General features: G+C 42.6%; 2 protein-coding genes across 4 annotated transcripts in view; one reads left to right on the top strand and one right to left on the bottom strand.

Annotated features, from left to right (window-relative positions):
- Positions 1-371: 371 nt before the first annotated feature.
- On the bottom strand, positions 372-9,762 carry NHLRC3 (NHL repeat containing 3). The gene is made up of 7 exons (XM_025262930.3): positions 9,443-9,762; positions 8,929-9,087; positions 8,489-8,636; positions 5,854-6,054; positions 5,062-5,153; positions 3,824-3,936; positions 372-2,884 (listed from the first exon to the last, which is right to left on the bottom strand). The coding sequence occupies exons 1-7, from the start codon at positions 9,524-9,526 to the stop codon at positions 2,632-2,634; spliced, it is 1,050 nt and encodes a 349-aa protein (XP_025118715.3). The 5' UTR covers positions 9,527-9,762; the 3' UTR covers positions 372-2,631.
- A 237-nt stretch (positions 9,763-9,999) lies between these two features.
- Positions 10,000-11,937, top strand: part of PROSER1 (proline and serine rich 1) — a 30,356-nt gene continuing 28,418 nt past the window's right edge. The window contains exon 1 of one of the 3 annotated variants that reach the window (XM_044926738.2): positions 10,000-10,931. In XM_044926738.2, coding sequence (XP_044782673.2) covers positions 10,887-10,931 — 45 coding nt within the window. In that variant the 5' untranslated portion in view covers positions 10,000-10,886. The remainder of the gene's footprint in view (positions 10,932-11,937) is intronic. The other 2 variants (XM_044926737.2, XM_045162562.1) reach the window with 2 other exon arrangements.

Below are 11,937 nucleotides of genomic sequence, written 5' to 3'. Positions count from 1 at the left end.
CAACTCAACATAATTAAGATTTATAGAACTTTAACACAATAGCAGGATTACCCTTGGTTTTCTAACTTAGAACACCCTACCCCTCTCTCCCAGAACAGATCTAGATGGTAGAGGCATAAACAGATTCCATTTCTAAAGCAAAAATAGAGGTAGTTACCACTACCATCTGTACCCACCCACCATCTTAAAGCCACAACCTCTCCCAATATTTACCCACTTCAGCCCTCACTTCACGTGTGAATGAAGAGGAGGATATACTCTCAGTATCAACCAGTGATTTCATGATCGCTGAAATTATTCAATGGCATAATTATAGACTGCTTTTATAACAACAAAATCAAACGTTAATTGGAAAACCAGACAATACTGCATTTTCTTTGCAAAATTTTTATTTAACAGAAAATACAACGCATTTCTCAATTAATTTAACCATTAATCCAGAGAAAAAAGGTGAAATACCATGATTACAAGCATGCTAATAAACACGTTTAGCAGGGTCCACGCAAATATTACTTTCGGCAAGTTGTGTAAGAATCTGGCGTAAAACAAAGTTAAACACAACATTTTTGAAATGACAAAAATCTAACCTATATTCCTTCAAAGAGACATTTGCACTTCTTGAGCCGACTTGAAAGCAAAACAAACAAAACCTCAAATTATTTATTTTCCTCCAAGTAGATTATTTGGCTAACTGCATAAATTTATGGCATTTTGATAAATGCAAAATTAAGGCAAAACTGATAGCTGGTATCAGGTAAACTGCACATTTAGAAGGACGTTTTCTAACAAGACGCCTTCAATGTACTTGGAACTACAGAATTCAAAGGGCACATCTGTACCTATTGCACAAGTGAACCTCACTATTGCACATCTGAACCTCACAGCCTTCCTGAAGGACGAAACACAATGACAGTCCAATTTTACTGACGAGAAAATGAAGGTGACTCGTTCAGGTCACACAGCTTAATCAGTGACACAAGCACACTTATTAATGGCCTTGGAGCACAGGACAGAGTCCCGTTGGTAGATTACTGTAAACACTGAGATAAAGAGGCTTCCCTGGCAGCTCAGACAGTGAAGAATCTGCCTGCAATGCAGGAGACCTGGGTTCAATCCCTGGGTCGGGAAGATCCCCTGGGGAAGGGAATGGCAACTTTCCTGGAGAATCCCATGGACAGAGGAAGCTGGTGGGCTACAGTCTATGGGGTCACAAAGAGTCAGACACGACTGAGTGACTAACACACATGACACATGATTAGGATAAAGAGGGAGGCTGATATGAGCAAAGGCAAAGAATGATGTGAAAGAGACCCAAGAATAAACTAGAACAAACTGAAAAAATGGTCTTAATTGGGAGGGTAATATTCAGAACAAACGGGTTAAAAAAAAGGCGCAGAAAGAAAAAAGCAGGAAATTCTTCATCTTAATAGCTCCAAGTGTTTGGCACACACTGTTATATAAAGAAATCTAAAACGTCTTTGAGGTAGACAAAAGTTAGGAATGGACAGAGTTCATGTAAGAAAAAAAAGAAAAGAAAGAAAATAGGCACCGAGAAGAGGACCTATTTTTCTTGCTACCTTTAAAAACATTCTAGTTATTTTTAAGATCCCTTTTGGTAAAGGGCTTAGACACCAGCCACTGTGTTCCTGTTTAAGGATTGAGATTAAGCATCTTACAGCTAAAGCAGAGGTCCCCAACCTTTTTGGCACCAGGGACCAGTTTCGTGGAAGACAATTTTTCCACAGACCAGGCGGTGGGGAGGATGGTTTCAGGGTGATTCAAGTGTATCACATTCATTTGTGCACTTTATTTCTAACCTAATGCTGCTGCTGACCTGACAGGCGGTGCCAACCTGTCCCCAGCCCAAAGGCTGGGTGGGGGCTCCTGAGCTAAACAACCAAAGCCAAGTTGGGCCTTTAAAAGAAAGCCTGCTGAGGTTCACAGCAAGGGCACAATTTTTCATAACTTCTCTACCCGGAACTCATGGTTTCCCCTTCCTCAGTTTTTCAAGTTGGAGCTGAAACTGATTCCCCTGCAAAGACTCCTCCACTCAGACCCGCTGCTCCTCCTCCCGAAGTCCAGTCGCCTGCGTCACTGTCACCGGTCGTGTGGACTGTAAGCTGCTCCAAGGCGCGCACACAACCCCGCCTCTTCACCTCTGCATCTTCAGGGCCCAGCGCCCTGCGGGTTCTCGTTAATCAAGATCCCATCTCTCAAGCAGTTCATTGTTTATGAAGCAAATAAAGAGAAACTTTGTGCTGCTTATATGAAATTCAATAAATTATGCTGCAAACCCATGTTAATTTCTCTGCTTCCCCTCCAGGGCAAACGAGTCTACAGGGCAATTACTCGGTTATCACCTTAGTCCCTCTTTCCCATCCTAGTCTTCATTAGTTATTTCTTTAAAACACCCTTGTGCATGTTCAAGTGGAACTAAATCACAAGAACGCCCCCCAACCTGGTTCATGATGATATAAAAACATGTGTCTCTCTGACAACGGGGTCAGGCAAAAATAAAGAAACAAATCCTTGTGCCTCAACATCAGTTGAGAGTATCTAACAGCAAATTCGAGAATCTGAGGATCTGAACTTCCAACTAAAAAAACCTCCAGAAAAAAAAAAAACCAACAGTTATGAACTGAATAAAGAGAAATACCTATTCACGGGGATGTATTTTTGCACTTGCTTTGCTCCAATTTCAGCTACGTAGACTGCTCCGGTCTCCCTGCTGACTTCTAAGAGATGCGGGGAGACTTGATCGGCCAGCTGGATTGTGCTGACCACAGAGCAGTCGCCGATGTTTCCTACCGGGGGCGCCGCCAGGATTAAGAGCCGGCTCAGATTCAGCTGGGCCACGACCACGTATTTACCATCAGGAGTAAACCTGAGGAGGAGATGTCACACCATCAACCGTGCAAAACTAACATAAATGTTCATTTTTCCAATACACGTACATATCCCTACGATATTATATCTTGTAAAAGACCCACCTGCTGAAGGGTTCTTTTAAAGGACATTTAAAATTGATCTGACTCTGCCCCTGAGGGAACAAGAGATTGGTGATGATAGACTTAGCCAAAAATGACTAGCTTACTACTTTTTTTAAACTTTTTATTTTGCACTGAAGTATAGCCGATTAACAATGTTGTGGTAGTTTCAGGTGGGCAGAGAAGGGATTCAGCCATTCATATCCAAGTCTCCATTCTCCCCCAAACTCCCCTTCCATCCAGGTTGCCACATAACATTGTGCAGAGTATTAAAAATAACACACAAATAAACTAACGGAGAATTGGTGTCAAGCTGCATCTGAAACTATAGACTCCAGGTTTTACTTTTTATTCTATGTTTAAACATACACTGTACCTCAATGGCAGAGGCTGCAAGAAGGACCAGCCTTTATTATCTCAAACATGTGGGAGTTTAACCACTTGCACTCTGCCTGAGGGTGGGCGGTTCCTAGATGGTGCTAGTCGTAAAGAACCTGCCTGCCAATGCAGAACTGCCAGAGACAAGGGTTCTATCCCTGGGTCAGGAAGATCCCCTGCAGGAGGGCATGGCAACCCACTCCTATATTCTTGCCTGCATGGACAGAGGAGCCTGGTGGCTACAATCCATAGGGTCACAAAGAGTCTGACACGACTGAAGTGACTGAGCACTCTGCCTAAATCTGAAACATGATTACATGTTCTCTGAGTACTTCTTTCCTTCCCCCTTTTCCCTGCTTAAAATTCACAACAAATATTTTAAACTTTCAGCCAGCTCTTCAGAGAAACTAACAAAAACCAAACCAAACAAGCATTTAAAGACAAAAAGAAATGATTACCTGACTGCAGAAGGCCCCTCTTCTGAGAAACAGTTCTTCCACTCTCCCAACCAATCCCCTGTGTCTTTATCAAACACTTGAAGTCTTTTATTGCCTCGGTCAGCCACCCACACCTGCAAATGCAGAAAGACAGTGACCGGAGAATGTCCACATCATAATGAAAACGAAGGAAAAAGAAGAGGGGGAGAGAATGATTTTATTTTCAGCGGTTTCATAAGCACTCCCATCGAGGACTTAGAGGACCCCAAAGAAGAGCATGTTAAAGCCCCATTTTCAGATAAGAAATTCAACTGCAGAAAGGTTAAATACTTTGGAGTCAGCTTACAATAGATGGGAAAGCCACACGTGGCCTTGACCCAAAGCCTAGCATGTTCTGGCTGCTATGCTAAGCATCTGGCTAGCTAAACAGCTGAACACTCCACTGTCATGCAGAGGATCAGGAGACACTGAGAAGCAGTCATTCACTCACTCCTCTAACAAGTGTCTGCTATCACCGAGTCCCTCCAGCCTCCTAGTTCCTGGGTCAGCCAACGAGATCAAGATGTGGAAAACCAGGCCGCATCCTTAGGGGCTGAGGCCAGTGGGAAGCCAGCTGTTCACTTGTACCGCATCCTTCAACTTCCACCCAATTTACGAGGGTTTGTTCAAAGTGCCAAAGCACTTAAAGAGGAAGCTTGAGAGATTTTAGTGACATATAAAGCATGACAACAGTAGGTTCCATTTAGGTTTGCGACAGGCTGTCTTGAGTTCTTCAGGGAACTGTTACTGTAATACAGGAAGGTAGACTGGCTCTAAGTGACGTTTAGTGTACTGGGTTTGATGTATACAACCCATGGCATACATACAGTGAAATGGATTTTGTTTTTTGTTTTGTTTTCTCCTTCATCTTTTGGCTGCCCCAAATAGCATGTGGGTTCCCAGTTCCCCAACCAGGGATCAAACCTACACCCCCTGTATTTGCGGCATGGAGGACTAACGACTGGATGGCCAGGGAAGTCTCAGTGAAATGGTTTTTAGTGACATGTGCCCAGGGCTGCAGAGCTATGTAGGAGAGTACGTGGGTATACCCAGTCCTGGAGGAACAGCCCAGATGCCCTGAGATACACACATTCACTAACATACACACACATCCAGGCGTGCAGACAGGCATATGTACACCAAGATCCATATATATTGATACATGCCCCACCCCCATATAATCAGACAGTCCAAACACAGAGATCAGACCATATATTTACCCGACCAGTGGTATCCACTGTAACACTGTGGGGTATATTGAACTTAGCAGGTCCTGTTCCATTTTCTCCATGCAGCCAAAGGATCATAAAATCTATAAATGGTAAACACATCTGGTCGGTACAATATGTAGAATGCCTTATGCATTAGCATGTTATATTGTATGTCATGAGTTACAAACTATTCAAGTACACCCTGAGCTGATTATGCCTTCTTGGCTTTCTGTTTATGTAAATCTGTCTAATGTATATGCTTTAAAAAAAAATTCCTTCTCTGTTTCAAGCAATCTGCTTCTTCAATGGCTTTCTCCACTTAAATTTTTCATAACCCAAATATCATTGTTTAGGGTTCATGCCAACCTCTCCTTCAAATTGGTTCCCCCTCATAATCAATGTTATTTGGTATTACCTTGTCTCTGAGCTTACAAACTACAATTTCACAGGTGGCCATTTTTAATGCCCCTGTATCATACTGAAGATGTCCCTCTCGCCCCCACCCCCCAAAAAAAGAGACACGCCCAAGTCTCAAATCTCCAAAGGTGTGAATGTGACCTTATTGGAAACCGGGCCTTTGCAGATACAGTTAAGGATCCTGAGGTGGAGATTATGGATTTAGAGTGGACCCAGTGACCAGTGCCCTTATAAGAGAAAGGGGAGGTGTGAAGATGCAGGGGCACACAGAGAAGGCAATGTGAAGACAGAGGCGCTGACCGAAGCTCTGCTCAGTGTCAGACAAATGAGACCCAACTAACTGAGCGATACTCTTAGACCACCACACAAAACTAAGCCACGTACCTTGGGACAATTTGATCAACCTGTTATTCAATCCTCCATCTCCATCCACAATGTAAATATCTCCTGTGTCGTCTACATGTAATTCCGCAGGGTTATCAAACTGCAGGGGGTTCAAACCAGTGCCTTTTTTGCCTGGGGTCCCCAAAACTTGAACAAGATCACCAAAGGAATTGTATTTTTTAATAGTATGGCCATAGAATCCTATAAAGACAAACACGCGTATTTCACAAATATAACCACTGCACAAACATTTACATTTTTCAAGTAAGCTGAGGGCAAAAAATTTGACAAAATTAAACAGCAATAAAAAGTTTAAATGCTAATAATTAAATATATTTGACAAGCAACAAAGCTTCATTGGTTATAGCCAAATCTATTCACAGATTAGAATCTCATGTACTCCAAAATTAAGTAGATTCTAAATAAAATAAATACAACCAAAGCGAACTGACTCCTAAAACAGAAGGCTCATGATGTAAAAGTATTGGTACATGACTTTTTTAATCTTATGACTTTCAATAAACATTATTTGGACAACAAAATCAAGCTACATCTATACATATAACTGAATCACTTTGCTGTACACCTGAAACTAACAGAACATTGTTAATCAACTATACTCAGGTGTAAAATTTAAAAAGAAAAAGGAATCATAAAAAAAGAAAATCAAGAAGAACTTGAACAACTTATATCTGAAAACTGTTATTTCAGTTACTCATGGGCACATCTCCAGTTTCAGTAGCTCAATGAAAAAGTTCTTTATAATACAGACATATATATCTATTTTCATGCTAATTTTTTAAAGCTTTTTTTTAAACTGAAGTAACATTGGCTTATAACAATACTGACTTTTTTTAAGCCACATTTTCTCCAAGTGGAAACAAATACAAAATTTAACCCATTAGCTTTTCTTTCCTAAATAAGGAATAAATCTTTCCATAGAGTTAAAATTATCTTACAAGCAAAGCATAAGCTGGAGTATTAATAAACAAGGAAAAACCATAAAGTGGTTAACAGAAACCAACTTGAAGGCATATCAAGACCAACTTAATTGGTATGCATTCAAATGATAAACTGGAAACAATGTGAATCAGCTTGCATTACATCCTATCTTGACTTATTATTATACTTCTTTTGGAGACTTGAGCTAAACTTTGTAGCAATAATTGAGAGCAAAACAGTAAAGAAAACAAACTTCAAAGTCTCTAAGGAATTGGAAAAAGGATACCAGTAAATAGTGGCTTTTTTTTTTAATGGCTAACATGCAGCCATGTTTTAACTAAAGAGCATTTATTCTTTGAAATATAGGAAGAAATAGAAAAACTGTCTTCAGATCTGTGCATGGAAAAACAAGCTATAATGGAAAGAATGAAAGCAAACTGTGTGTTCTTTTTATTTCTGGGAACCAGTGAAGTATTTTATAAAAAAAGGATCACATGAATGGAAGGAAGTAAAAAGTAAAGGCCTCCTTTTAACTGTGAATCCTGAAAAAGGGGAAAAAAAAAAAGAAGCAAAAATAGTCAAACTTCAATAAGGTCTAACAATGAGCTCAGAAGTAACCAAGATTTTCTGATTTAATCAAAATCTTACCATCCAAAATATAGCTTGAAATAAAGGACTCACGGACTAAGGCTCAGAAATCTTCTGGGTACTGAGAACAGATATGGTTAGTGCACTGTGCTCAAAACCTGAGACCTCTTTAATTCCAAAATGGTATCTGAATTAACCCAAAGTGGGGAAACAGAATGACCTTCAAGCCATGAACTTATCTGGCACAAGACTAGAAATATTTTCTTTAAGATCTCTTTCTTTCCTGAAATAATACCAGCTTATCTCTTGAATCATCTTATCTTAAATCACAAGCACAGGCAACAGCTATCTCTGAACACTTATCTCACATCTGTAACTTCAACTGTGCTTACTCTGGCAGCATGTGTGTATCCTAGGTCACTTCAGTCATGTCTGACTCTCTGCAACTCTATGGACTGTAGCTCATCAGGCTCCCTGGTCCATGGGATTCTCCAGACAAGAATACTGGAGTGGGTTGCCATGCCCTCCCCCAGGGGATCTTCCTACCTTACGGATCAAACCCGAGTCTCTTATGTCTCCTGCATCGACAGGTGGGTTCTTTACTACTAGCACCGCCTGCACACTCTACTAAAATTATTTAATGGAAAGGTTTCAGACATGCTAAAGTCAGCAGGACTTCAGAAGCATTCACACCACCAGCAGTTTCTGCAAATCTTGCACTCTGGGCAAGAAAGCAGTTCTGGTTTCTCAGCAGAATCTCTCAGACAAGTGGTAAAAGAAAACAACAGGCAAAGACCCCATTTATTAGCTTTTAGAGACTACCATTTTATTTGGCTTCACAGAAATAGTCTAAGAAGAGCAACTGATATTTTAACATGCGAAAGTCCCGTGACAAATTAAAGGAAAGATCACAATAATGATAGCCTCCTTGTTACATGTCTCAATTATACATAACAACGATATAAAAATTTAGAAAGGCGATTTCACAAATCACTGAAGAAATTACAAATAGATTCGGCCACTGTGATTTTAAAATGGACAAGCAAGAAGATGGGCAAAGAGGAGGTTTCTAGCAAGATAATTTAAGAGATATTACTACACATACCACTTCCTACATCCGTGATCCAGACGGATTTTTCCTGTGGTGTACTGGCCGCAAATATACCATGAGGTGTGTCAACTGTATAATTCCAGGATCGTAGGAAATATCCATCCTCTGTGAACACTAATACCTTTGGGATGTTATCCCCTCTCTGAAGGTATACAAAAATAACTGCTTAGATAGGATCAGTTTTAAGGAAGCAATCATTATTTTCACAACGAGAAACAGAAGTCAAAGGTTAACCAAGAAATGACATAATGTTTACAAAACCAAACAATATTAACCTCTATCAAGCTCAAAACCAAAACACTAACTTTAACTTAAAAAAACAAACTCCACAATTGGAGTAACATAAACCTACATAGATACTTAGTACAGTAACATAGGAAAGCTGTTTTCTTTGCGTTCATAACTTTAAAAACAAAAATCCCAGTTTTACTTACCTGGCCTACATAAACCAATCCGTTGAGGGAGTCAACTGCGACACAAAATGTTGCTCCAGTGAAGTATTCTGAATACTTCGGCCAATCCACATCCAGCCGGTAAAGAATCTCCTCAGCTCTCCAGGAAATTTTAAAAGCCAAGTGCAGATGTGGTGGGAGCTGGGGAGGAAAAGAAAATAAGGAAACTGAGTGTGTACTTACCTGGTGGCTCAGACAGTAAAGAATCCGTCTGCAATGCAGGAGACCAAGGTTCTTTCCCTGGATGGGGCCTGGAGAATCCCATGGACGGAGGAGCCCAGCTGGCTACAGTCCATGAGGTCGCAAAGAGTCAGACACGACCGAACACACACACCACATAACAAACTTTTTAACGCTAAGGGGCAACACGTCGGCGGTTCGGCCGCAGATGCAGTTTTGTGACGAGCCAGTGAGAGAACCAGCTCCATCTCCATCCCAAGACCACCTCCCAAGAATGCTGCTACCCGAGAAGCCATTTCCTAACCATCCAGCTCACCCGAGAGGCACAGAACCGCGAATGCAAAACCAGAAGCGCTAGGAAGAAGCCAGCGCCGGCTATGCAGACCCAGAATCTCGTCATGACCAGACGGGAAGACTGGCGAGGGAGGACTGGCAAGCGGCTGGGGGCCGAAGGACAGCCTCAGGCAGTTGGTGGCCGCAGTGAGCTCTTAGGTCCAAAGCGCCTACCCGGGATGCCCGAGGTTTCAGAACCAAAAAGCACCGAACACCAGAGCGAAACACAGTCCCCACTGGGACTCCGCCTTCCCTCCGCCTTCCCAGCGCGTTCGCTCCCCGCTTACGCGTCACAAGCCCCGGGCTTACCACGTGACCGCCCTTCCGCCCATCCTAGCTGTGGACCTTTCCAATCCACCAAGTCGGGGTGCTGGTGGATATGCCTTAACCACTCGACTCATATTCTTTTACATTCGGACTTACCAATCAAAACCGAGTACAATCAAACTCTAGAATTAAGGGCGTGACCCTCCAAAAATAACTTTCAGGCTTTGGGAAGGACTTCTACAGCATCTAATTCCGAGACGTACAGGCATCTGTCAGGGACACCTACATTCCCACACCAGGACCCCTTCTTGGGCTCTCGGATAGAGGGGCCTAATCTGGCGGCGTAGAGTTGAGTTGACTCGGGCGCGACGGGATCCATCGAAGGTCCCCTACGAGCCGGGGGAAGCCGTGGGGGTAACCAGGAAGCGCTCCCGGCGCTGTTGGCGCTGCGGTGTTCGGGAGCCCCCCTACCCGAGACCGTGACCCCCATCGCTCGGCTCCCGGTGCTCGCCGGCCGCCGGCCCGCTCCCGGAAGCGGTGGCAGCTGGTAACAAAGAGCCGGCCAGGCCGCCACTGCCCGGGCTGCGGGACCCAGGAGTCCGGCGGTAGCTACGGGGAGTGAGCGAGAGCTGGGCCATGAGGCCAGCTTCGCGGCGGTGAGGGGCAGCCGAGGCGCTGGTGCGGGCCGAGAAGCCGGTGCCTCCCTCCTCGCCGGCCACAGGATTCGGGGCGCGGGTGCCTCTGCTTCTCGGGCCGCTACCTCCAGGAAGCCTGCTTCCCCGATCTTCTTCCGGCGGCGCCTGGCCTTGCGCTGCGGGGACAGACGCTCTGCCTCGGGCCGCCGAACGCCGGGTTTTCTCTGCGGGACTCAGAGGACCCGGCTCTTCCCCGAGCGGTCCTGAAGCTTTGTGTAAAGAAGCCGGGGAAGCCTGAGGGGTTTTGTTTTGTTTTGTTTTGTTTTTAATAAAAAGTTTTTATAAGTCCCCATTTTTAGAAATTTTTGTAGACTTTGAAGTCCTCTACCTCTTGCGCATCCTTCCTCCTGCTCCTCGAGTCTTTTTCCTTAGCTGGAAACATTTTTTACTCTCGGAGCGGACCGGGGATGATCGTTTTGTAATTGAAACTGTAACTGTTAAAACCTCGTCGAGATTGTAGTCAAGATGGACAAAAAATCCTTTGAAATGGTGCTGGATGAAATTAGAAAGGTAATTGCACTTAATTCCTTCAATCTTCTGAGTTACGAATTCTCATGATTTGTTCTCTTTAGGGGACTGCGAGCAGATTGTGTAAAATACGGATATAAGGATTGCAAAACTGGTTGGAATTTTAACGTCTAGGGGTAGGAGTTTATATCTTGATACATTTCACGATACGAAACGGAGATTTTTGCGAACTTCAAACTGCTCGAAAATCAGACCGGTATTGCGGAGCATATATTTAGAGTCCTCGGTTCCCAAGCCCGCCCTACAAATCTTGAATCACTGTAGTTTTGGATAAGTGATTTCGTATTTCTGAACCGATTTCCTCATCTTTCAGTAAGATCGACTGAAAACTAAAAATACGTAGAAAGTTTATTTAACGGTGGTTATGATGACAGGATTTTTAAGTTTGAGTGTAAGCAGACTGTATTTGTTGCCTCGGCAGGACAAAATTAGTATCCTAATAAAAAGTGTGGCATTAAGCTTAAAGGCAGATTCTTAGGAATGGGCTTCAATAACTCGCATTTCAAAACTTTTTTCCTTCTTCTTGCCAGGTTTTTGCTTCGTTTTGAGACTATTGTAGCCTACATCCCACCAGACAGCAAAAAATTAAAAAAAATTGGAATGTAGCCTTGAGGCTTAACAGTATTTTAAGCGCAAAAAGTTAAGCCTTTACAAAATTAAACCTGAAAATACTGACAAACCATTCATATGTTAATACAGGGTCCTTTGCTTAGAATGTCAGGGCTGTTTCCTCGCCATTTTCATATTTTCAAGACCCTTGATTGAGGGGGAAAGACTTGTTACCTTATGCACTGGTGATTATTATTTATTTCAGAGTATGAAATTATTAATAAAATTGCCTGTTTTTCTTCATTCTGTATAAAGCAAAATGCTGTTTTCCTTCATCCTTTGTAAATTTTTTTTTTCAAATTTGCATGTTAGGCTACATTTGTAATGCTATTGAGTATTCTTTTTTTGAATCAAAATAAAATTTCTGCTTTTGCAAATC

The sequence above is a fragment of the Bubalus bubalis genome, chromosome 13 (genome assembly GCF_019923935.1).
Source record: "Bubalus bubalis isolate 160015118507 breed Murrah chromosome 13, NDDB_SH_1, whole genome shotgun sequence".
Lineage (NCBI taxonomy): Eukaryota > Metazoa > Chordata > Mammalia > Artiodactyla > Bovidae > Bubalus > Bubalus bubalis.
This window is presented reverse-complemented; position numbering and strand designations above follow the sequence as displayed.

Excerpts from the sequence above, each read along its gene's own strand:
- NHLRC3 (XM_025262930.3), bottom strand. The coding sequence starts at position 9,526 with ATGACGAGATTCTGGGTCTGCATAGCCGGCGCTGGCTTCTTCCTAGCG. Across the intron at positions 6,055-8,488 it reads GATCACGGATGTAGGAAGTG|GATTCTATGGCCATACTATT; the intron begins GTATGTGTAGTA and ends TTGTCTTTATAG. Across the intron at positions 5,154-5,853 it reads GTTGATCAAATTGTCCCAAG|ATTTTATGATCCTTTGGCTG; the intron begins GTACGTGGCTTA and ends TACCATTTATAG.